This window comes from Bos grunniens, chromosome 6, assembly GCF_055505025.1.
Source record: "Bos grunniens cultivar Pamir isolate PY7600 chromosome 6, Bosgru_T2T1.0, whole genome shotgun sequence".
Lineage (NCBI taxonomy): Eukaryota > Metazoa > Chordata > Mammalia > Artiodactyla > Bovidae > Bos > Bos grunniens.
Genome location: NC_141170.1, coordinates 31,014,044 through 31,041,268, shown reverse-complemented (window position 1 = coordinate 31,041,268; position 27,225 = coordinate 31,014,044). Strand labels below are relative to the sequence as shown.

The window sequence follows — 27,225 nt, the reverse complement described above, 5'->3', positions numbered from 1 at the left end:
AGGCAAGCAGGAAGTGCAGGTGATTCTTTTTCTTTCTGACTTGTCAGCTGATCAGCTAATACCCTAAAGCATGGAATATGACTAGGCCTTTAAAACATATTTTGGCCTTTTAAATATCTAGAGGCAAGTTTTGCCTTGAGAGATACTATAAGAATGACTTTCAGGTGATTCCAAAATATTTTATTATAAATTATCAGATGGCAAATTTTTGATTTTCTAGAGGCACTTGTTCTTAACTTGCAAGTTTATACATATAGTTATCTTTATATGTTAGGATTTAAATACTTAATATCTTTAACAACTATGAAATGTTCCTAGGATAAAATTCTAAAATAAAAAGTATAGAACATTTTATACTACTTTAATAAATCAGAATCTTTTATCTATGGTAGTTGGAATAGATTCTAATACCTCCATGTAAAAATGTAGATAAACTTATCACCTTGGTTTTCTATCATAGACTATAAAATAGACTCAGAATGCTGCCAGTTTTAGTTATAATAATACCCGTGCAGTTAATGGCTGAAATCTTTGGAGTTACTCTAGATTAAAAATTTTTTCATTCCCTAGTCATATGCCACCTCTTATATACTTGCAAGGGCCAGTTGTTATCAGGAATTTTGAGGACTGTTAAACACAGCTACTATTAAAAATTAACATACAACTAGATATTATATATTAAAAATAATGTTAACGAATACTCAAAATGCATTATCTCCTTCTTATTTTACTATAGGCTTCCCTATAAAATAGTGTGTTACTGTTAACTCTTCCCAAATCTACATTCAGGGACTTTATACTGGAAGCTTGCAGTCAGTCCTGATGGTGGTATAATCACCATAGACATCAGCAAATACTACAAATCAGGACTTGATATATTGTTTTGTCAGTTATTTACAACTTTAAAAAGAGTTAGAGAAAATGCTAATAATGCAGGTTAAGCTTACCTATGTAGTATCTATAGCCGATATCTTAGCTTGGGCTTCTATAATATGTTACCAAAGATTGCTGTATATACTTAAAGAACAAGCATTTATTTCTCACGGTTCTGGAAGCTGGGAAATCCAAGATCAAGAAGCCACAAATGCAGTTCTTGGTGAGTGTCCACTTTGGCTTGTAGATGGTCACCTTCTCATTCTATCTTCAGGTGGGGGAGAGAAATCGATCATCTTTCTCCTATTTCTTTTTATAAGGATGCTCTTTTGGAAGCCAAAATTTATATGCTGAAATCCTAACCCCCAATGTAATGGTATTAGGAGGAGGGGCATTTGGGGCAGAGTCTTCATAAATGGAATTAGCACCCTTTACATTGAGGGTTATGGCACCCCACTCCAGTACTCTTGCCTGGAAAATCCCACGGACGGAGGAGCCTGGAAAGCTGCAGTCCATGGGGTCGCTAAGAGTCGAACAAGACTGAGCGACTTCACTTTCACTTTTCACTTTCATGCTTTGGAGAAGGAAATGGCAACCCACTCCAATGTTCTTGCCTGGAGAATCCCAGGGACCGGGAAGCCTGGTGGGCTGCCGTCTATGGGGTCGCACAGAGTTGGACACGACTGAAGCGACTTAGCAGCAGCAGCAGCAGCACATTGAGGGTTAGGATTTCAGCATGTGAATTTTGGGAGAATGCAAGCATTCAGTCCATAACAACTGTTAGAATGTGAGTCGTACAAGGAATTGAGGAAATAGTCTTTCAGTATTAAAAAACTATTATTCAGTTTAATAAAGGAATCACCCATGTCATTGATGATTGAGTCAATGCATTTTCATTGCTTCACTTTTGTCTTACTCTATAGCATATATGATAATGGATGTTCAACATGGGTGTTGGGCCTATGCTTGTTTGCCAGTTGCAACCATAAGTCAGCTATTGATAGAAGAGTTTGGTAAAAATCAACAAAAGCATTGTATGAGAATCAACTGGCTGTATACAGTTTACAATAGAGTATTGTATATTTATTATTTGTATGTATGCTATACATCTTTAAATCAGTAAAATTTACCACTCACACCCATTTGCGCTTGCGCGCACACACACACACACACACACACACACACACACACACGCACAAGTGTTTTCACCAGAGAGCTGGTTCTCAAACATTTACCAAAACACCCACTACCAGCCCACCACTGTCTATCCATGGCTAAATTTTTTAGGGTCCTGATGTGGCTTTGGATTCAAGATGATTGAATGATTTAAAAAGAAATGAAAAACATTTTTATTTGTAATAAATTGGGGAAGAATCAGGTTTATAATATCTTAATTATTGTGAAATTTCCACTTATCCAAGACATCTGTGAATTCTGGTGGATATATCTGCCAGGTATGAAATTTGAGGCAAGTGCCATATTTTATATATTGAGGCAAGCTCAATTTATTAATGGAGGCATTTCTATCAAGTTAGTGTCACAGGAAGAAAATTAATGAGGTTTTCCTTTCCTCTGGTGTTAGATTTTCCTTTACTTACTCTCTTTTTATTTCTCACTATTATTTTAGGCTGAACCATATACAGTTGCCATTTTTGTGGGTAAAATATAGTTGACTACCAACAGTTTCATATGGTTCTATTTAATAGTTTGGTCAGAGATACTTAGGTAATAATTCTGTATTATTTTAGTTTACTATGAAAGAATAACATTGAAGCCTAAGAATGTTTCTTAATAGTGTTTAAAAGTCAAATAAGATATATTTAGTTTGCATTTTATTAGAAAGTGAAAGTTTAGACTTAATTGGTATTTTTTCAAAAATATTTAGTAATATGTTTCTGACAAGGTTACCTGATAACTCTGTTTTAAAGAGCTATGTTTTATAGGATTATATGATTTTTTAAAATGTCATTTACCACTTAAGTGGATATTTGTGATATGTACTGTCTAACAAAAGATGGATAAGACCCAACTTTAAGACCAAGAACCTTAATTTGAGTATTCAGCTTTCACTGCCTTTATGGAAATTTGGGCAGTGCTCTCATGAATTTGTCCCTGGTGTTTTCCTGATTTCATTTCTACTCCCTAGACTCTCATAAAAATCCTTGCCCTCTGTGGTCTAGGAGATGCCCTTTACTGAGAAATGATTTTGGTTATCCAACTGGACCTAGACTATGAATTTCATATTGCACAATCCATTTTTATGACCCCAATTTTCATTATTTTTTAAGTGAAAAACTGTAAAGGTAATTTAGTACTTAGCTTCTATGTCTGTAAAACATAAAATGAAGATTAAATGAGATAATGCATGTAAAATGTTTTGAATGGTGATTGTACATAGTACCATCACTGTACTTTATACAGTGGTACCATAGTACCATCACCCAACAAATAATATTAAATTATATGTAATTATATGTATTATATGTTTAAGCACAGGTAAGGAAGAAAAATCTCATATTGAATGATGGTATTTGCTGGAGTGATATTTGCTCTATAACTTACCATTTGGGAAGAATCTCATGGATATATTGCTGATTTATTTCCTCTGCCCTTCATTAAGTGATACCATTTCACTAGCAGTGGGAGAGGAGGAAACTCTCTCATCACAGACCTCTTGCAGAATAGTCTGTCCCCATCATTGATTTTCCTCTTTGCTGGCTGTCAGGGAAACCCTAAACCACACTGAGAATCTAAGACTTAAGGCTTCTCCAGTAGGTAGATGAGGGTTTGGAAAAGGTGGTGGCTCCATGCCAGGGCAACTGCTGCTAGACATCATCAGGCTGCTTCTGGTGCACTGTGGCCTCTTCTGTAGTTACAGGGAGCCAGGGCCTGCTCCTGATGGCATCTCTGAATTTTATCTCAATTTACCTTCTTTTTTTTTCTATCAGTTATGAGAAATGCAATACCACTTGCTCCTACCCTGTACTTTTTCTGCAAATTCCTCTTTTCATTAACTTCCAGGCAGTATGCTGATTCCTAGCTCTTTCCTACACTGCAGTTTCTAACATTAGAACAGAACAATTTTCCAGGCATGAATCCTGGCGTGGATTGCCATGCCCTCCTCCAGGGGATCTTCCCAATCCAGGGATTGAACCTACGTCTCTTATGTCTCCTGCATTGGCAGGCTGGTTCTTTACTGCTAGTGCCATCTGGGAAGCCCCTTAAAAAGTGTGAAAAGTGAAAGTTGCTAACTTGTGTCTGACTCTTTGCGACCCCAAGGACTATAGCCTGCCAGGCTCCTCTGTCCATGGAATTCTCCAGGCCAGATTACTAGAGTGAGTAGCCATTTCCTTTTCTAGGGGAGCTTCCCAATCCAGGGATCAAACCCAGGTCTTCTGCATTGCACACGAATTCTTTACCATCTGAGTCACCAGGGAAAAAGTGTAGTCTCTTGCTATTACCTACAGTAACATAAATAGTGGTTAGCAACAAAACAATGAAAAAAAATCAGTGTTTTATTCTGTTAATTCTTGGCCCTATTGAAATGGAAGTGGAATTAGCTAGGCTCTCACTGCTTTGCATCTGATTGGAGGTTAGACATATTCCAGCTACTTGGTTTGGGTATTAGGTCAAGCTGCCTAGATGCTGGCACTTGGTAGATCTGGCTGGGACCACTGCCAGGTTTGGCAGCTTTCTCACTCCCTGTAGACATTCTTAGGTTTTATCTGGGTTTTGGATTCCAGCTTATCCCAGTAGTCTCTGTCTGGGTTATTCTACTCTGAAGTTCCACTCTCCCCTCCATACCCTTGAATTCAGACCTGCTCCCTGAATCAGTGGGGAAGGCAGACATTTCCCTGACTTTCCTCAAAGGTTCTGTCCCAGAAGTGGTCATCGTGTTTCTCCAGTTCTAAGATAGGTCAGCTCTCAGGCCTCCATCACCTTCAGAGGAGATTCAGCTTCCCAGTTGCCTTTCTGTGTATAATCAGCTCTTTCCAAAACCAGCAGCACACATCCATCTGTTTTGTTCAGAACTCTAATTCTCCGTTCATTTGCACAGCACAGATGAATGTCCTGGCCAGAATTCAATGAATGACCAAGCTCTTCTCAGCCTTAGATTAAATGAACCCATCCATGGAAAGTCACTAGAAAAATGCCTCAATAAATGTAATCTTTAATAACAGTGATGAAATAACAGTAGTATTTCTAAACCATCTATCAGACACTATTCTTATGTTATTTTCTTTTCCTGGGCAGGTGACTGAACATCCAGCTTTATAATGTTCAGACTGTTAAATAAACAACACAATTTTCTCCAAGAGTCATACTCTCTGAGTATTTGCTAGTCTAGTCTGCTCTTTATGGCAGTGAAGAGTCAGGCTTAAGAGATACAACACACACACACACACACACACACACACACACACAAAAGAGATACAACACAAGTAAGTGTTTAGGTTTTGATATTGAAAGCCTACTTTATAATCTCCTTGAAGACACACCATCTTTTCCAAAGGCTTCATTCTAATCCAGGAGAAATCCTTAGTAGCATCATGAGTTTGAACAGTTTGCATTATCATAGTCTTAAGCCTCAGTTTCTATACCTGTAAAATAGGATAGTAATGTCTCATTCAACATATACAACCAGAAATAAATGAGATATCTTTGTGAGAAGTATTTAATAATCATAATGTGAGATACCGTTGTAAGGAAAACTATTATTCAGAAAGGTTTTAAGGGGAAAATGTAGTGCCTTTCAGATTTAAAACTGAATACAGAGCTTCAGTTCCCCACCATTATTTTGTATTCTTTTAACTTCTGCATCTTTTAGTTTTTTTTCCCTACTACTCCGTATGTGAAAGCATTCTTGGAGTTCTGTTTTTAAAACAGTGCTGCTTTCATTATCAACCTTACAGATGCCAAATAACACGTAAGGAGATGCCACTCATGGCTTTATAATGTTTTTAACTTAGGAGTATGAAGATTGACTAATATGTCTGAGCAACAATAGTTCTTAGCTATCAGTAAATAATATTGGAGAAGGGCATGGCAACCCACTCCAGTATTCTTGCCTGGAGAATCCTATGGATCGAGGAGCCCCATCGGTGAGTACAGTCCATAGGGTTGCAAAGAGTTGGATACAACTGAAGCGACTTAACACACACATTAATAAATTATATATATATATATCAGGATGTTGAAATAAACATATTTAAAATTTTTACTAATTGCCAGTCTATTTTACAAAACCAGGGTCTATAATGGAGTAAAGGAATGGAATAATTCTTATTATCTTATCTTACCAAATAAGAATATTTCTTCTCCATTACTTTCTTTCTCTGAAAAGGAGTCCTTAACTGATTTTCTGCTGCCGAACCAGGAGTAAATCTTCTTCCGAGGCTTGAGATCTTGATGGAGATGCCCTTGTGAAATCTCACTCTCCCCAGCCTCAGGTTACTCTAAGAGCAGACAGGGGAGTAGTTGTATATCCTACTCTCTGCCCTGGTCCCTATATGAGAGAAATAGAGAGGAGAGGAAAGGGAAGCAGAGGAAAACGTGAGGAATGAGGGAAGGCAAAATGGAGACGTGAGATGTGAGCACTGTGTACTCTTTACCATGTCTCCCAAAAAGAAAAAAGGGAGAAGAAAACCAAAGTCTTCCTAGAATAACTAAATATATCTCATTTCACTCAAACCCTGTTTCAGTAAAAGTACAAAGGACAAAACGGAGATATTTTTTTTCAGGTTTGTGAACCTGATTTCTTAAAAATGACATTTTGAAATTAAAGCTGCATCAAATGAGGCCAAGGTTGCTGCCTTCCATGTTTTCCAACACCCTTGAATAAAGGAAACATTGTTTTATCAATAATAGTAGTAGTAATAGCAGCAACAGTATTACCTCCCATTAACTGAGCACCTATTATACACCAGGTATTGCTCTCTAGGATGTTTTTATTTATTTGATTTTCATACCTATAGTTTATTTATTTATTTACTTTACAATATTGTATTGGTTTTGCCATACATTGGCATGAATCCACCAGGGGTGTACATGTATTGTTTTTAAAGTTTCTATATTGTATCTCCATTTGCAGATGAAAAGCCTGAAGAAATATAAAATAAAGAAACCTTAGAAATGTGAAATAACTTACCCAAACGCATAAAAATAGAGGAACCTAGTATACTTAATAACAGTGTTCTGATTCAGCTACAGTGATCATGAGCTTCCTCAACCACAATTTATTTCCCATACATCAGTGAGTCCAGGGCTCTCACTTTGTGTAATATTGTGATGTTAAAAGAGCTCTGAGGTCTTTCTATGTCTAGGCAGAAATTTATGTGAAAGATGGCAGTTGGACATCTTTATTGGCTTTCCAAATGGAGATTTCTAGGCAACATGTCATGTGTTTATGGGTGAAATAATGCTAAACTCCTGAGCTAAATTTCTTGGCTAAATAATGGTGTGGAATACATACAACATTGCAATCGTGAAAGAGTCCTAAAATTTTAACAGTAGTTAATCATCTTTTTAAAAAGATTGTTAAAAAAAATTGATAGAGAAGCTTTTTTTGTGGCGGGGGGTGGGTTATTTGCATGATTCAAGTAGGGACACCCTTACTTGAACAGATTTAAGATTGATGGTTTTAGACAAGTTTATTCTCAAGGAAAAGATGAATCATTACAAAAAAATCCTGTTCAGAACACCTTTTTCTACAGTCTAGATATTGGGAACCGTCTCTCAGAAGTCTTCAGGGTTTTATCTTTCCTCATCAAATCACAGTAATATAAACCAGTTTCTTGTTTATGCCGGAAGCCAGGCAAAAATGATTTAAAAGAGAATATATAAGATAGTAGCAAAGCTAAGTTGTTTATTTTGTAGCTTAAGTGTAGAAGAAGTACAATGAAAGCATTATTTGGAAAAGGCTTACATAATATATCATTATAATGGTATAATCATAAAGTTTGGCTTGGCTTTAAGAACAGCTTTTTTAACATTTTGTCTATGGAGTAAATTTGTGACGAGAAGAAAAGCAACATAAAAGGGTTATAGAGTTTGTATCTCTTCCTGCACAGAAGTACAGGGAGGGTCTAACAATCAAAATGTTGGAATTTGCCAATACAAGTAATGGATGCTGTGAGCCTCCCAGTTTTCATGAGGGTAAGCAGCCAGATGGCTCCAATCAGCTTTACTAAAACACAGGTGCCAAGCTTCTATGGGCAGTTTCGTTTTCATGCTTGTCTTTGGAGCCAGATTCTTTGCCAGTGTGTGCCAGGCTCCATTCCACTGTCCCTTTGATGGCAAGGCTCAGCATTCATGGAGGCTGTATATGCAAAAAGGTGTTTCCATCTTTAGTTCCCAACTAATAACACACTGACATGCTGTGGGGAAAGTGGAGGGAAGAGAAGCTGTCTGGGGAAGCTAGTCATCAGCATCTGAGTTTTGGAGCAGATTTATTTTAGGAGCAGGCCATGGTATCAGTGATAAAATTTGGGTAACTTTGTATTGTCCAGCCGCTGAAGAGTGTGAAGGCTCTTTTTAGTTTACTTTGCATTCCTAACCTCTGTCTGCTCTCACTGAACTGGAATTTTGGTTGGTTCTTTCTTGGGCCCAGATAAATGGCAGCCAGTAGTCTGGGCTTCCTTCATGTCCTTTAGCTAAGCCTGCAGGAATATTGGCTCACAAGCAGGTCCCCTTACTGTCAGAAGAAATAGGAGGTGAAAGTTGGCCTGTATGACAATATATATTTCTATATGCCTCTCTCTTAACAAAAGCAATTTTGGAATTATCTCAACTGGTTCATTTCCCTTTTTCATTTTTCTTAGTGTGATACAAACTTGCAAAGATGTTCAATTATGGGAAACAATTAAAAATTCAGATTGCAAAGAAAAAACATCAGATTTGCCTCAAACAGGTGTTGGCACAGATGGCCCACTCACAAGTCCTGGCTTTATTTACAGCTTTTAAACACAGAAAGATAAATTGACAAAAATGTTTCTAGATTTTATAATGTGCTGAATGCCCAAATTTGCCATCAACTTACATTAATTTGTAATTGATTTAATTTGGAACTTGACCTCCCCAGTCACCAATAGCCTTAAGAGCACTATTTGTCTGTCCTGTCACTTGCATACTTGTGTGAATAGATTATCTAATGTTTGGTTATGTTTGATATGCTTGATTTGTTACTTTGATCATTTAACAACTATATTACTAAGGGAAAAAAACTCTCTCAAGTCAAATTGTATGTAGTCTGATGGTTAGTTATTTCCAACCTCATTGTTGTTCCTTAAAGGATAATTATGCTGCCTGTTTCTTACTAGGAGTGGGGCATTTGATGAGAATAGCAAAACAGATGACATAAAACCCAAATGCAACTATCTCCGGGCTGAAGTTGATGGTGTTCTCCAGTTGATTAAAAATATTTGGAGGAACCATACTATATATTTAGCCTACATCATTATTCAGTCTCTGATGTGCTCTAAGATTTGGCGTGGGTGCACCACATATTAAAATTAGACTAAAAATAAGGATTAAAGAGCAATAAAATGAGAACTAATGTGCCATTCTAAATGGATTTGTATTACGATATTGATTTATCTATATCCTAGTCTCATGTTGCTGAAGGGCTAAAAAACAGGAGGCAAAGGGTATTAAGAACCAGTTTTATATTCATCAAGGAAAATATTTCCTAAGTCAAAATATGAGATGTTGCTTTATGCTTTGGGTAGAAGATCCATAAAAGGGGATGTTGGACAGATCACAAGAGAGTGCCTTGCTAATATAACACCTTGCTCCCTGTGCCTTGCACAAGTGTGTGTGACTTCCCTCTGTGTGTGCTTATGTGGTGCAAGATTATTAACAATCATGATCTTACATCTTGAGATTAGTGTTCATTATGTAAATCTTCTCTCTGAGTACAATCCATGTTTTGTGTATTCGTGCTTCAGGGTGGATCAGCCATTGGTAGTTGGGGAACTATGATGATTGAATGTAATTTGTTTCAGGCTCTGAAATTCTGTGTTGGGATTTGTTCCATCTAAGAATGCAGGGTCATGGGAGGGGGTGTGTGTCAATGTAATATGTCATTGTTCTCCTTTAACCCGCTTGTGTGATTTGCTTTAGTATTTTTTTCTTCTTAATCAATGCTTTCATCCTCATCCTTGCTGTGGCTGCTCATGTGTCCTCCTCCTCCTGTCTTCTGCTTCTGGCACTAAAGCCCGCAGCCCGCTTGAGAACTCAGTGCCCTGCCTAGCAACCCGCACCTTGGACGATGACCCCCGAGTGCGGCGCAGTCCCAGCGTGGGATGGCTAAGTAAGTCAATGGCCGGGAAAGGGCAAGGACGGTGGCGGTGGTGGCATGGGAGGGCGTGAAGACGGGGCTTATGGTAACTAACTGAGTGAAAGTGTCCTCAAGAGTGCCTGAAAGGGTAAGGCTCACAGATTGCTAAATTCACAATTATGGATTCATCTCTTCTACTAGCAAAGAGGACAGTAATAATGTATTCTCTGTGTGACCTGCCATCCTGAATTAAGTTGAGAACTTGTAAGCCAGTGGAAAGAGTTGGAGACGAGGGACTGGGCTTGGCACTGGCAATGTCCCTCCGTGGAACATTTATCAGAACCTCAGTTTCCTCGTGGGGGTGATGATGTCATATTTTCTTATTTCAGAGGATTGTGAGGAAGATATCATGAAGATGAGGTCTCTACAGGAGGTTTGAAAGCATTCAAATGCTGGTCAAGAGGAAAAACTTACCAAGTTAGTGGTTTAAAAACCCCTCAAGTACTGCTTAAGTGCCAGAAAGGCAATAGGTGCTACAGATGAAAATGTAGCATAAGATAGAATCTTTATTTTTGAAAACTGTTTGTAAAGAGATAGAATATACATACCTAAAACCAAAAGAGAACGTGTACCCAAAACACATGAACTTTCCCCTGTGATTTCCAAATTTGATTATATGTGATAAAAATTACTTTTAGTTGTGAAGAAGCCCATTCATGGTGACACCATTGGGCTTTTAGCTGTAAACTGTTACCTTTCTTAAAATGAACCTATTGATTAAGCTTTTTGCTTAGTGTAAGGAAATTTCTCTTACTGGAGATGTTTTCTCAGATGACTTAATGGGGGAAGTTTTACTTCATCCTAAAATGATGTTTGTTGTGGTCAATTCTTCTAGGATTTATTGGAGTGAATTTGATCTTTTTAGAAACTGTAGTCATAATATCCATGTCCCATAGAAATATAAATATATGTCGTCCATGTCAGGCACTGTACTTGACACTGGGTATTTTATAAATGTATAAGTGAGTCCTTGCCCTCAGCAGGGCTTCCTTTTTAGTGAAGAAGGCAGGTAAAATGGATAGCAGTTGTAGCATATGTTAGGTAAAATGACTAAAAGTACATACTCACCCACACACACCCACACATACACACCTACCCACCCCTCTCCACACCCCACAAGATTATGGGAACATCTGCTGGGCCTGGGAGTTATGATGGTAGAAGAGGCTTTTGGACAAGATGATTTGGGGGTTAATCTTGAATAAAAAAATAAGAATTTGGTGGCAGGAGAATTGGGAGGAAGGGCTACTTACTGAACTACTAACTTTGCAATTATTTCTGCTGTACAGTAGGCTGAAGAAGCTTGAATGATAATTTTGTATATAATAATGAGTAGGCAAACATTAATTCATCACTTTTTTGGTACAATCCTTGAGCTAAGGATTGGTACCTTTATGGGGCACCATTTAATTTTCTGAACAATCCTGTGAAATGTCTATTGTTATCCACAGTTTACAGATGAAATGGGGATTAGGGAGGTTTAATAACTTGCCCAAATCATAGAGATCATTAAGTATCTTGGGTAGGAATTGAACTTCATCATTCAGTAGTTTCATCTATAACTTTGATGAATAGTGTCTTACTGAGGTTCAGTTCAGTTCAGTCGCTCAGTTGTGTCCGACTCTTTGCGACCCCATGAATCGCAGCACGCCAGGCCTCCCTGTCCATCACCAACTCCCGGAGTTCACTCAGACTCACGTCCATCGAGTCAGTGATGCCATCCAGCCATCTCATCCTCTGTCGTCCCCTTCTCCTCCTGCCCCCAATCCCTCCCAACATCAGAGTCTTTGCCAATGAGCCAACTCTTCGCATGAGGTGGCCAAAGTACTGGAGTTTCAGCTTTAGCATCATTCCTTCAAAAGAACACCCAGGACTGATCTCCTTCAGAATGGACTGGTTGGGTCTCCTTGCAGTCAAGGGACTCTCAAGAGTCTTCTCCAACACCATAGTTCAAAAGCATCAATTCTTCGGTGCTCAGCTTTCTTCACAGTCCAACTCTCACATCCATACATGACCACTGGAAAAACCATAGCCTTGACTAGATGGACCTTTCTTGGCAAAGTAATGTCTCTGCTTTTCAATATGCTATGTAGGTTGGTCATAACTTTTCTTCTAAGGAGTAAGGTATAAGAAATTCATATGGTTATGTTGCCAGAAAGACTTATTTACCTTGCAGTGAACCTTCAACAATCACTTGATTTTCTCTGCAAAAGTCATGCATTTCTTTTAATAAACTTTTTTTTTTCTCAACTGGGGAAAAAATAAATTCAGGTACAGAGTTTAGTCACTAGAGTTTGGAGTCAGACAGAAGTGGATTTGAATCCTGCACCTACCATGTATTAACTTCTTGACTTCGGGCAAGTTACTTCTCTACTGTACATTTGGGTTTACATAAAACCCAGCCATAAAACTGGGTTAATCTTACCAACATAGGATTGTTGTGGGAATTAAATTAGAAAATGTATAATGCTTAGTGTATTGCTCAGCCCTCAATAAATATAGCATTTACTGTTATTAGCCAAGTGCTTATAGGAATTGCTTAAGACATTGTAGCTACTCTTATCCTTTTAAAGTTTTATTTATTCCATGTCAGGTATTTAGACATTGATATACTATTGTGGATAAAGTATCAAGGAAACTGACCAAAATGTTCATTTTGTTCATGTTATGGAAATATGGCAACTATTTGGAAATTAAGACCACACCCTGGGCCAACCCTTCTAAGAAAACATTTTAGTCATGAGAGAATAGTCTGTTCATTTTCTATTTATATGATATATTCTCTCCCTAAACAAACAGCTTTGATATATCATCTCAGTCACCTTCCCAGAGCTTCCTGTTACCTATAACATCAGTTCAATACACTTAATATACACATATAAAAGAATAAAGATGTGCAAAGTGGTGTTAAATCTTGCTAGTATCTTACCTGCCTGCTGCTGCCGCTAAGTCGCTTCAGTCGTGTCCGACTCTGTGCGACCCCATAGACGGCAGCCCACCAGGCTCCCCCGTCCCTGGGATTCTCCAGGCAAGAACACCAGAGTGGGTTGCCATTTCCTTCTCCAATGCATGAAAGTGAAAGGTGAAAGTGAAGTTGCTCAGTCGTGTCTGACTCTTATCGACCCCGTGGACATCAGCCTGCCAGGCTCCTCCGTCCATGGGATTTTCCAGGCAAGAGTACTGGAGTGGGGTGCCATTGCCTAGCCAACCTCATTTTCATCTCTTCTTGGTACAAAGCTGTATCTAATCTGCTTGTCCTTTTTCTCTTGGCTTATATTGTGGTGAGCCCCACTTCTGTGCCCTCTTGCTTGGCCCTTCTGAGAACACCTTTTTAAGTATGGGATCCAAAACTACTCAGTAAGGCCCAAATGAAATCCCATTTCCTTTTATAAAATTGTTCTCAAAAACACAAAAGATTTTTTCAGGTCCTGTATGTCATAGTTCCTGATGTCTGTGCTTCACAGTTGAGGATTTACTGTGTATTGTTTTATGTAGCTGTCTGATGGTTCATTATTTGCATTTTTTCATTTCAGTTCTATAAAAAACTCCTTTTGGTCAGGGGCTGGGTATCATGCTTTTGGATCCCCTGCAGTGCATTGTACAGTCTTGAAACATGGGAGTTGTACAGTAAATATTTATTAATCCTTGACACTCCAACATCTTATTAAGAGTAACCAGTAGCCCAGTTTTCATTAGGGCCCATCTTGACCACAGTAACCAAAAGTGAATATAGTTTACCGGGAAAAATTATTTCCCAGTATTTCTGCTCACTTCAGTTTGATGAGTTTTGATCAGTTCATTCTAATAGTCAACATAGAATTATTTTTCAATAATAAAAACACTGCCCAAAATATCACCTAAAAACAGTTTTGTGGACAAGGTTCCATTAATTTAATCTTTTTGTGTTCTTAGAAAAGATACTCTAAAAGATATTTTCAGACAGTGTTAACTTGAAATGACAGCTGCCTTTAACAAGCTACCTTTAAAGTTGCTTTTGGGAAGTAAGCTCCATTGTGTGCTTCTTATCTTAGTTGTCACCTGAAGCAGATGTGAGCTTACAACTCTTACTCATTTTAACTGCTGCTAAGGTATTGAATTAGAAGTTGGAAAAAAAACAAAAATGATTTCCTCTTAGAGATCTCCCCAGCAGGTCTAAAACCAGTCTGGGCCACTGAGAACAAAAGAGAAGCTTTTACCTCTACTTTTCAGGACAAGTTAATACCCACCTAAATGCCTTGCCATCATTAGAGCATAGGTGCGTACCCTGTCTTGCTAGATTCGGAATGGCTCTCCACTCTGAGTGCTTATCTCTGAATTCAGTTTGATGGCTAACAGCCCACATCCTCTGAGCCCCTTAGAAAACACTTATGTCTTTTTGCAGTTATTGGCAGTGGAGATCAGCTGCTTCAGACCCTTAGGTCTGAACTTTAGAAAGAAAATGAGGACTTAGGGTTTTTTCCTGCCATCTTCTGCAGATTCCGGCATCTGTCTTCACTTTGCTTTGTGTGTGTTTTTCTGTCTAGTTTGTAAGTCTACCAGGCAAGGATCTCCTGGCCCAGCTCAGTGTTTTGTTTTGTAGGTGCTTATCTAGTGGTGATATTATTGTTATCCCAAGTATTAATATTAGATAATATTTTAAAAAATGAAACCACGGTGGTATAATTCTATAGATTCTTGTTTTATCTTACAACCAGGTGTACAGTTAACATTAGAATTTAAAGAACTGAAATCTAAGTGGGGCTCTTTTGCTTTAGGGGGAAAAAAATGTGTGTGTGTGTTTTTTTCCCCTCTTTGTGGGCATTTCTGGAATTAAGCAGTTCAAGTCTTTTAACTGTTGGAAAGTTTACTGATAAAATAAATATTGTAATTTTCTCTGGCTCAAGAGTTTTCTTAAAGAGTTTTGGAACCTCTTTACGAAAGTCTTGAGCCCAGAGAGTTCACTTAAACAGGTTCAAGTCAACAAACATTCCCCATGCTCTTCCTCTTCTAGTTTCATAGTCCAGTGGGAGAGAAAGAAGCGAAGGAAGTTCCCAGCTGACAACACTTCTGAGAGAAGCAGAGCCACCACCAGAGTATAAGGGCAGACCTGTTTGTCTGCAGCCTGTAACATCGTAGAATATGTTATACTCTCTGAAAATGCTTGTCGGGAGAATGGATAGTGGGGATAAAAAACAAATTGGGGGAATTATTCTTCTCGGGAGAGGTAGACTTTTCAATGAGCCATAAAGGGTGGACCGTCCTCTGTACATGAAAGTTGTAGTGAAAGCAGGATGAGACGTGGAAAGGTGATACTATGCTGAGGGAAAAGTATAAAAGCAACTAGGTTGTTGAGAACAGAGAAGAGTTTGTGTGACATGGGATAAATTCACACATTTAATTAGCAGACAGGGCATGAGAACTGAATATATGAGTGTTAAGGTGGTGAAATCATGAAGCTGTTTTATGGAAGGTCTGTGAACGTTGGTTAGCAAGAGCATAGCATGATCAGAGGGCTTCCTCTGTGGCTCAGCGGTAAAGAATCTGCTGTAATGCAGGAGGCATGGGTTTGATCCTTGGGTCAAGAGGATCACCTGGAGAAGGGCATGGCGACCCACTCCAGTATTCTTGCCTGAAGAATCCCATGGACAGAGGAACCTGGCAGGCTACAGTCCATAGGGTCGCAAAGAGTTGGACACGATTGCAGCAACTGAGCACACACACAGAACTGTGTACTAGGGAATTAATTATTAGTAGGGAGAAGCCTGAAAGTAGGGAGAGAGTTAGATGATTGCAGGAGATCAGTTGGAGAGAATGAGGATCTGGGCTAGGATTGTGACTGTGGGGATGGAAAGGTGGTGATATTGCATGACATGTGAGGAGATGGCGTCTGCAGGACTTGGCACCAGTTGAAGGTCAGGGGAGGAGGAGAAAGGAACTCAGAGTTTGAACTTGCAACCAGGGAGATGCTAGGAAACCCACCGTAGAAAAGGGTGGTGGGGTTTACAGAAACAGCAGTTCTGATTTCTGCCCCTTTCGTGCTTGCTGTGAAGGCAATGGCACCCCACTCCAGTACTCGTGCCTGGAAAATCCCATGGACGGAGGAGCCTGGTAGGCTGCAGTCCATGGGGTCGCTAGGAGTCGGACACGACTGAGCGACTTCACTTTCACTTTTCACTTTCACTCAATGGAGAAGGAAATGGCAACCCACTCCAGTGTTCTTGCCTGGAGAATCCCAGGGACGGGGGAGCCTGTTGGGCTGCTGTCTCTGGGGTCACACAGAGTCGTACACGACTGAAGCAACTTAGCAGCAGCAGCAGCAGTGACCATCTTTGAAGATGTGTTTCACTAGGTTTTTGGTTTTGGGTTGTGTTTTCTTTTTTGGGGGGGCCATACTGTGTGGCTTGTCAGATCTGAGTTTCCCCACCAGGGATTGAACCCCAGGCCCTTTGTCATGAAAGTTTGGAGTCCTAACCACTGGCCCTCCAAGGATGTCCTTACTAGGAGACTTTTAGATTATTTATCACTGGCCAATACTCTTTTAGAATTGTGCTTTGTCATCACCTTATCACCTTAGTTTAGGGGACCCATTTAAATTTACCTTTGGGGTACAGAGTGGCAGCTCTCTTTAGAGAGCTAATGAATTTAGAGCATTTTCATCTTGATTCACCTTCCAGCCTATGTTCTAGATGTGGACTTATTCTTGATTGGGAATATTTATTTGGTCATTTACTGTATGGTTCTTCCATACATTTTTTGGCCTTTAAAAGGACAAAAGGAAATCCAAGTATAACTTTCAAAGTCCTTTCACTGTAGCTTTTCATAGTCACAATTTTCAAAAGACCATAGGAAATGAAATCTTTTAAGAACCTGACAGCTACCTTCAGATTTTTTAGTTAACATAGACATTCAGAAAACTTCTGTAGTATCCACTAATTAATTACAACATTCTTCAAATGCAGACAGCCCTTACCACTTAAAAAAAGGGGGGGTGGGTGTTGGTTGCTGTTTATCCTGAACTCCTTAAAGATGGCTCATTAGTTATTTCATTGATATATGATACTGCATTTATAATAGACTAAAGTATATGCTGACTCCTGAAGTTATTAACAGAAAGAATCAAGGTGGGAAAAGAATAAAAACTTAGAAATTCTGTTGTATTTTGGAGTTCTGGGGACTTGGAGGAGATTTTAAAAGGCACAGATTTCAAAAAACTTTGACCATCTGCTTTAATTATAAAATAGAGGTTTTTTTCCCCTCAACAAGAAGAGCTTGAGACTTGTGAACATTCACACTTGTTTGCAAATGGTGGTATGTAGAATATGTTCACAATCAAACTCTTCTTCTCATCACCAAATCTGGCCATTTTCCTGACCTTGCTGTCAATTACCATCTTTCTCCCTTCCTTCAGAATTGGAACCTTAAAGTCATCTTTGATTATGCATTCTCTCTTCCCTTCTGCCTGCAGTGGGAGGGGAAGAGATTAATTTAACAGATTAACTAAGTCTGTTAAATGATACCTGTCATATTACTTGTGTTTGTCTCCTTTCTGGTCTTACTGCCATTGTTTTTGTTCAGATTCTTTTTTTCTCTTGCTTGTACTGTTATCTGGGGTTACTGCTTATAACTGGGTATAGGGAAATGTGTCCTAAACTCTGCCTTCCAATTAGTCTTATCATTCCTGGCTGACATCCTCATGTGGAAATGGTCAGTGGCACATCAGTGCATTTCAGATCATATCCAACCCCCCTGGGCCTGGCATTCAGGGCCCATTGGACAGTGCTCTGAAGTTGAGGAAGCAGCATCTTATGCTGCTGCATTTCCCTTTATCTGCATTAGATTTCAGAAGCTTCTTACCATTTCTTAAATTTGCCGAGTTCTTCCCTCTGTTTTTGTCTTTGTCCTGAACATTCTCTCCACTTGGAATACTCTCCTTCTTCCTGAGACTGTGTCAAAATTCTGCTGGTTGTTCAAGGTCCACATTCTCCTTGAAACCTTTCCAACCTGAGATACCCTCTACTGACCTTGAACTCTGCAGGCACCTTTTTTTGTACCACTTCCTATGACCTTGTCTCATTCAGTTTTGTATTGTTGTGTGGGGGTACATCTTACTGTAGTCTGTGGTCTACAATAGAGATAGGACCCATAGCCTTAAGCAGGACCCATATTGAATTGACTTAGGTATCTTCTATTGCAGGGTTGGACAGTTAAGGCCCATGGACCCAATCTGATATACTGCATGGTTTTGTGAATAAAGTTTTATTAAAACACAGCCACGCTCTTTAGTTTATGTATTGTCTATGGCTGCTTTCGTGCTTCAGTGATAAGAGTTCAATAGTTGCAACAGAGATTGTATGGCCTATAAAGCCTAAAATATTTACTATGTTCCCCTTTACAGAAAAAATTTTCTGACCAATCACACTACAAAACTGACTCTGAAAATGGGGACTGGGTACCCCTGGGTACCCCTGAGACTCCTCCAAAGAGTTTGAAAGGTCTTTGGATTTTCCCTGTGTCATTTTCAACCAAAACAATATATCTCAAAAGATTGAACACAGAGTCAGACAAGAGAATCTATATGTAGAGTAAGCCATACATTCAAGAGATGTGTAAAAATGTGAAACAATGCCATTCTTTCATTTAGGAAAACGCAGTTATTTTTCATAAAATACATTACTTATGGCAACATGCAGTGGGTTTATTATATTATTGTAAATTAATAAACAGAAAATTTAAAAACCTTAGGTTTAATTCCTGACATGGTTAAGAGTGTTATCTTAATTTTAGGGTCTTCCTACCCTTCTTTCTTTGCTGCTCTCAGGACAACTAATAGTTAAGATGGGCTGGATTTGGCTACAGTGACAACTAACCCCAAATGTCTCTCAGTTAACACCATAGAAGTTTCTTTCTCACACTATTACATGTTTAATATGAGACTCCAGAGAGCTATGTTCATCATCCTTAGACATGATCCAGGCCAACTGTAGTCTTATCTCAGGTCATGCTTCCACAATCACTGTAGCATGAGGAAGAGTTAGAGTGACTCATGGGTTGCCTCAATAACTTGTGTCCAGAAATGACGTGTTACTTTCACTCATATTTCACTCACCAAAGTGAGTCATATGTCCACACCTAATTTCAAAGAATTGTTATCCTACCATGTGCATAGAGGGTGGAGATTAAGAAATCTTTGGTGAATAGCACCAATGACTCCCACCCAGTTGTAACAGAAATTGTGGGCTTGACTTGGAGTGTGTCCTTTTGGGCAGTGCTGAGAGTTATGTAAAACTATGCAAGGCCAGTGTGAAGGAAGTATTCACCTCTTGCACACCCTCATAGATGGAGGAGGAGAGCTTTTCTCATAGTGAGAAAGGACTGGGGTTATCAGTTCAAGGCCTCCCAAATAACTGCTGAGGCTGTGGTTTTACGGGAGACTTCTGAGATAGAAGGGATTCATTCAAAACTGATGGAGACTGTTTCATGCAGATAAGAGTAAACCACTTTTATTAGACCAAACAATGCCTGAATTTAATTCTTGGAGACCACTGAAGATCTAACTACTTGAATTAGTATGTCTGTCCACATGTGAATGAGAGAGACTGGAGGAAAAGCAAATGTAATATTCTAGCTGCAGATATCAATTCCAAAGTTAATAATGAAATTTCTTCTTGGCATCAAGCAGTAGAATTTTACTTTGATGAAAATCACTGGCAGAATCTTCAGAAATAATGGCCTTCTTTCTGTGGTAAACTGAATGAATGCTTATGGTGTTTAGCATTGTCCTGGTAATTTGGATCCCAACTCTATTCCTCTTACTGTGCCCCCCATCTCAGGAGCCCCTCATCCTTCCCTTGTCAGGCCAGAAGTCCCTGTCATCTCCTCCTTCTCCTTGTCCTTCATCCCCTTCTGCTATTTTCCTTCCTATTCATTCCTTCCTTTCCCTAACTCTCCATGACAACTTCTCTACTTTGGATCTGTATTATCTCTTGCATGAATTATTATAATATCCTCCTCTTTTCCCAGCCTTCATTCTTACTCCTTGAAATCCATCCTTCACAACTGCCAGAAGGGCCTATCTAAGTCACAGATGCAAACATGTCACTCCCTCTGCTCAAAAACTTTAGTGCCCCCTGCCTGTCTTTTCAAGGCCAAGCTTCATAGCCTTGCCCATGTTGAGAAGGTCAAGCTCTCTAACCTAGAAGATGATGCTCCTTGCATTGGTCTCTGCTTAACGCTTCTTAATCATCTCTTGACGTTTCCATTTTGATACTACAAGCTCCAGTAATATTTGGGGTCCTCATTTACTTAGGTTCCAGAATTTCAATCTCTGTATCCCTTATTCATGCTGTTGCAACTTCTCCCACGTGACTGAATACATTTAATTAATCCTTGGAGTTCTTATTTCCTCCAGGAGACTCTTTCATTTCTTTCCTTTCCTTCCCTCCCAGCCATGTGCCTCTCCATTTCTGCACTCATTCTCCCAGCCATTATTTTATCACCATACTATAGTACAAATATGCTTCCTTCATGGTTGGCAGAGTGCTCAAAGAGCCTGAACCACATCTCACTCATCTTTGAATCTTCTCTGCAAAGCACAGTGTTGCACACTTAGTAGATGTTTAGTAAGTGTTGTACTGGACTCATCTACCCACATCTTGTTGTGGGTACATTATTTGCAAATCATGTGTTATCAGTCACACTTGTATCTCCTTTGCCCCATTAGATTTGTATGGATAAGATGGGCTCTCATCATCTTTAAGAGCTTAGTCAATCTGAAAACAAGTAAGAAAGGAAATAGAATAACTGTACCATCTACTTAACTAGAATGCACAGAATCTATTTACCTGAGGCAGACTTTCTCTTTTTTCCATTTTAGTTTCTGACTTTTGGGTAGTCTTTTCAAATTCATCTACATTTCCTTATTTGTGTGACTTAGTTTTCTTTAACTTTTTTTTTTTCTTTTGATGAGGGGTGCTGATAGTGTGTGTGATGTTTCTAGAACATAAATGGGGATTCTTATTACCTAAATTGGTTCTTTTGGGAAAAAAACTGTGATTCGCTTCTAACTCAGTGGCTAGTGTATAATACCTGACACACAACACTTTGTGAATTATTTGTTGATTAATTGAACACTTAACCTGAAAATGGGAGAAAAGACTGAAACAAGAGATAATGTGCAAATCTAGAGCAAGGCACTGGCACCCAACTCCAGTACTCTTGCCTGGAAAGTCCCATGGATGGAGGAGCCTGGTAGGCTGCAGTCCATGGGGTCGCGAAGAGTCGGACACAACTGAGCGACTTCACTTTCACTTTTCACTTTCATGCATTGGAGAAGGAAATGGCAACCCACTCCAGTGTTCTGGCCTGGAGAATCCCAGGGACGGGGGAGCCTGGTGGGCTACAGTCCATGGGGTCGCAAAGAGTCAGACACGACTGAGGTTACATACTTATGCTGACATAGTGCTTTAGGGCTGTTCACAGCTGCTGCAGCTCTTTTTTTTCTGGGCATGTATGAATGCTGTCTTCCTCACCCATATGAAGTTAGGTGTGACCTGATTTGCTTTGGTCAATGGAGCACGAACAGACGTGATGGGTATCATTCCCAGGGAAAGCTATGAGAGTCAATACATGCTTTGGTCAATGGAGCATGAACAGACGTGATGGGTATCATTCCCAGGGAAAGCTATGAGAGTCAGTACGTGTTTTATGAGTTTCTTTTCTCTCAAACAAGCAGTGTCTTGTGAGGACTGCTCTGTGCCTAAGGACAGAGATGTAGAACAGAAACCCCAGAAAATCTATGTGGACATTATTATTTTAAGGGAGAAATAAATGACCTTTGTTTTAAGACATGAGAATCTGAGGTTGTTCTTTTGCTCTGACCTTACCTGTCTGGCGGGGAGTGTTTGAGATCACATGGTAAGTGGGGGACCAGGGTTTGAACTCAGGTGTGTGGACTCCGGATGACATAATTCTTTTCTATTTCCCTCTCTGCTTGTCATTCTCTGTGCCCTCAGATCTCTCTGCTTTTAGCCACAGATAGTGTTCTTGTTGGCTAATAAGAGATGTGGACACTGATGATTCGGTTTTGTTGTTTCAAATCAGAAAATGAAATTCCTGGTGTTTCTCAATGAGGGGCAACAAGGCAGCATTCAAAAGTATAATTTTCTGGGATGGTTCTATTTTCTCAGGCCCATTCTTATCAACTCCAGGAAGCAGCTGGGGCACACAGACTATTCTGGGCCATGGTCAGCTTTTGCCTCAGAAAAGAGCCATACACTATGATGGGTTCTGCAAGTAGTAACCATGGTTACAAATCAAAGAACAGTCTCGTTAGGTGCATATAGTGGAGAGACTAATATCAGCATCCTTTTTGAGGAGAAAGAGCAGGAGAAATCCAATTATAATGACAAAATTTTCCCTTAATAAAAATCTTCCTTTAAAAATCGATTCTTTTAGCATGTTCCTAAGCTGGGGTCTGGATTTTAGGAATTGCTGTGTCAAGATTGAATCATTTCCCCAGTTTCCAAAAGACAGCTTTGAGTAATTTCTATCTGTGTTTCTAGGAAAGTGCCTCGAGCCTATAAGAAAGTGGCATATCCTTTTAACCATCTAGGGGCTTAGGCTGTGTAGGTTGTTATGATAATTCATAATAATTTTGGTGATAGCTGTGACTATTGTCTTTGTAAGAATAATTGTTATCATCTTGGATTGAGAGTGTCCCATTCCCTTTGGTACTTCACTGGTAGCTCAGATGGTAAAGCATCCGTCTGCAATGCAGGAGACTCGGATTCAATCCTTGGGTTGGGAAGATCCCCTGGAGAAGGGAATGGCAACCCATTCCAGTATTCTTGCTAGAGAATTCCATGGACAGAGGAGCCTGGCAGGCTACAGTCAGTGGGGTTGCAAAGAGTCGGACATGACTGAACGACTAACACTTCCTCTTTCAGTTCAGTCGCTCAGTCATGTCCGGCTCTTTGTGACCCCATGAATCGCAGCACGCCAGGCCTCCCTGTCCATCACCAACTCCCGGAGGTTACTCAGACTCACGTCCACTGAGTCAGTGATGCTATCCAGCCATCTCATCCTCTGTCGTCCCCTTCTCCTCCTGCCCCCAGTCCCTCCCAGCATCAGAGTCTTTTCCAATGAGTCAACTCTTCGCATGAGGTGGCCAAAGTACTGGAGTTTCAGCTTTAGCATCATTCCTTCCAAAGAAATCCCAGGGCTGATCTCCTTCAGAATGGACTGGTTGGATCTCCTTGCAGTCCAAGGGACTCTCAAGAGTCTTCTCCAACACCACAGTTCAAAAGCATCAAATCTTCGGTGCTCAGCCTTCTTCACAGTCCAACTCTCACATCCATACATGACCACAGGAAAAACCATAGCCTTGACTAGACGGACCTTTGTTGGCAAAGTAACATCTCTGCTTTTGAATATGCTATCTATGTTGGTCATAACTTTCCTTCCAAGAAGTAAGCGTCTTTTAATTTCCCGGCTGCAGTCACCATCTGCAGTGATTTTGGAGCCCCAAAAAATAAAGTCTGACACTGTTTCCACTGTTTCCCCATCTATTTCCCATGAAGTGATGGGACCAGATGCGATCAATGCAAAGAAATAGAGGAAAACAACAGAATGGGAAAGACTAGAGATCTCTTCAAGAAAATTAGAGATACCAAGGGAACATTTCATGCAAAGATGGGCTCGATAAAGGACAGAAATGGTATGGACCTAACACTTCCCCTTTAGTGGTGATAATTTTGTTATGTTCAGTTGCAGTGAAACAGTTTTGGGGTATTATATTATTTTTTTTCAAATGGTCAATTCACTCATTCACTTAAATAGTTTTAAGTACCTCTCTTGGCTGGGGCTCAGCTAGTCCTGGGAAAATATATTGAACAATGCAGACACCTACTTCACAGACCTACTCACTAGACCTGCTTTTGCCAAGCAGAGAGTGATGTTGGTGCTAAGCTGGTTCTCTTGAATAGAGTTGGAAATGCTTGTGGAGAAGGGTGGATCATATCTGAAAGCAGAGAATGGGAACCTAGAAATCTTTGGGGACGTGATCAGATAATGAGGAATCTTCCTCAGCCATCAGGGTATGGATGAGAGGAATCAGAGAAAGGGCAATGTAGTTGTTTCATGAGATGGGCTTAATACAAACATGCAGAGGAAGGTAGACTTTGCTGCTTCAAAGAACAGAACCAGAAACATTTTAGGGAATAAGATATTACTTGGACTCCTGGGAGAGATTGAAGGCAAAAGGAAAAGGAAGCAGTAGAGGATGAGATGTTTAGATAGCATCACCAACCTGATATGAATGGGTCGGACAGGAATTTGAGCAAACTCCAGGAGATAGTGAAGGACAGAGGAGCCTGGGATGCTGCAGTCTTTGGGGTTGCAAAGAGTAGGACATGACTTAGCGACTGAACAACAACAGTGTTTTAGATTGTTGTTTTAGCATTTGAGTGTAGTTTTTATCTTCATGATTCAATGATTCATGAAAGTCAGTGATTTTTAAGAAGGATTGATAACTTGATGCAGGTTCAGTCCCTGTTGTCAAGGATAGAGGCCCGTCCCTCTTGTATGAGGATACAGGGTTTTCTCATTAAGGGACCTTCGTTTACCAGCTTCTTGGGAGGGAATGAAGGCTGCAGGGATCAACTCCCCGGTGTTAGGACCCATAAAGGATAAAGCAAGGGCTTTACCCTTATGAAAATGCTTAGTTAAGTCTGGGGACATTTGAGACTGTACATTATCTCTAGGAAGTTCTGTGTGTTTAAATGAAATCCAGCTGTTTCTTAGCATGTGTGTGCTTTGGTTGGCACATACTGTCTCTTGGTCCATCCAGATACTACTACTAACCTGAGAAATCAGACGTTTTAGTGAATGTAAGAATGAGTTTTGTTACAATAGAATAGATCGCTTCATTAAGTGCCAAGTTCCCTGTCATCAGAAGTATATAAACAGACCTTAGGATATTAGGTATGTGTTGTTATAGGGAAAAAAGACATGGAAGACATTTCTCCCAGACATGGGAGAGAAGTTGGTTTATGTTCTCCGTGTCCTTTACCTCTGTGATTTCTCTGAGTTGCATCTCTAATAACATAGCCAGCATTGCAGAGTATCTATCCTGTGGGGCATTTAACCTTATTGTGCTTTCTGTGTTATTTCCCTGTAAGAGACATGTATAACAGTGAGAAATTTCCAGTGGTACTCTGTTGGAACAATTTCTGAAGCTAACTTTTTGATACTGATTCAAGTTATTACTGACATGAGGGTTTTTTTTTTTTTTTTTCCTCATTCTCTGCTTTTTTCCCCTTTTTATCTTGGTTCAGCAGAAAGTAGATTTTCTAGAAAGTACCTTTGCCCCCTGATTTAAGCAATCTTTAAACATCTTAACTAGACCCAGTGAAGTATTCTTAGAGTCTCTGCATCTTTTTGTTGTTGGTGGTCAAGGCTGCATATAACAAAGTGACTTAGCACAGCACACTATACAGCAAGGCTTCATATATTTTCTTACTGTCTGTTTTCCTACCCAAATCACCCTCCATACCACTTCAGGAAGAAACAGAGAAAGGCATATATTACCCTCAATTCAGAATGACAGGTGCTAGATGGAACCTATGGTTCCCAGGAGACCAAGGTGTCCTTTGAAAGCATTAGTGGTTACCTAAAGAACTTCCTTTCAGCATGATGGGACACAGCTAAGTAAGTTAGGTACATGTTGCATAAGTTTCTCAAGTAAATAATTACTAACGGCCTCTGCACTCAGGGAGACATCATAACACTTTTGCTGCTGCTGCTGCTGCGTCACTTCAGTTGTGTCTGACTCTGTGTGACCCCACAGACGGAGTGCTCTAACTTTGGTTTACCAGGAGTCATTGCATACCCTCTGTGTGATGAGTGACACCTATGTTTGGGCCTCAGTCCTCATCTCTTGAATCAACTCAGATGCTTTTTAACCTCCAGCTACAACCTCTTAGTTCTCTGGACACCCCGCCTTAGGCTGGAAGATGACAAATGGTTAGGGTCCTAACCCTGGCAATTGTAGTTCATGTTCTAAGGATCTTGATTTCATAGGGGATTTATGCTTATGATTATAGGACAAAAGGAAAGAGGAGAAACTAACATTTATTGAACATCTGTGTAGACACTTGCTCATGCATTTCCTTGCTTAATCCTTTTTTTTTTAATGGGAGTATAATTGCTTTACAATGCTGTGTTAGTTTTCTGCTGTACACTTAATCCTTACAGCAATTCTATAAGGGATTATTATTTCATTTTGTAATCTTTTCTTACTCTACCTTTGACTTCTTTTCATCATGTCAGGCCGATGTAAGTTATTTCTTGGATTCCTTTTATATGTCTCCTCATGGATCCATTGGGCTTATCTGAGAGAGATGAGGTGTGAGTTACCACTCTGTACACCTCACCCACCAGCCAGAAAAATCATGGCCATGGCAGTTCGTATCACACAGGTCTGTGTCATGGAGTTGAAGACTCTCAGCCTTGGGATTTCTTAGAACAAGATCCTAGATGAGATTTAGGAGTGAAAAGTATCAACTGGGCATCCAATTCAACTTGAGCTTTCCAATACGAAGGAAATCCTAAGCCTGTGTTACTTCTGACCAGAATTCCCCAGAATAACCCTGGGATCTCTTGAGGCCTCAAAGCTATTTCATCATTTGGAACCTAAGTGACATCAGATGTCACTTTGGTTAAATTGTATAATAAACTCTCCAAGGCAGAGAAAATGAGTATACAAGCCAGCATACACTGGGAAGGTTGTTGGCTTGGACCTGTTACCGAGTTCAAGTTAATATTGCTTGGTGCACGACAGACTGATAAATTGAGAGACAAGGAACTGGGGCAAGGGAAAGCAACTTTATTCAGAAAGCCAGCTAACCAAGAAGATGGCAGACTAGTCTTCCAAAAAACCATCTTGTGTGCTAAGTCACTTCAGTCATGTCTGACCCTTTGTGACCCCATGGACTACAGCCCACCAGGCTCCTCTGTCCATGATATTCTCCAGGCAAGAA

General features: G+C 39.8%; 1 protein-coding gene across 11 annotated transcripts in view; it reads left to right on the top strand.

Annotated features, from left to right (window-relative positions):
• SLC4A4 (solute carrier family 4 member 4) overlaps positions 1–27,225 on the top strand; it is a 379,388-nt gene that overhangs the window by 190,787 nt on the left and 161,376 nt on the right. For 5 of the 11 annotated variants that reach the window (XM_086405455.1, XM_086405456.1, XM_086405452.1 and 2 more), the window contains one exon: positions 10,088–10,183. The exons of the other annotated variants lie outside the window; for them this stretch is intronic. In XM_086405455.1, coding sequence (XP_086261581.1) covers positions 10,088–10,183 — 96 coding nt within the window. The remainder of the gene's footprint in view (positions 1–10,087; positions 10,184–27,225) is intronic. 11 annotated transcript variants of the gene reach the window in all.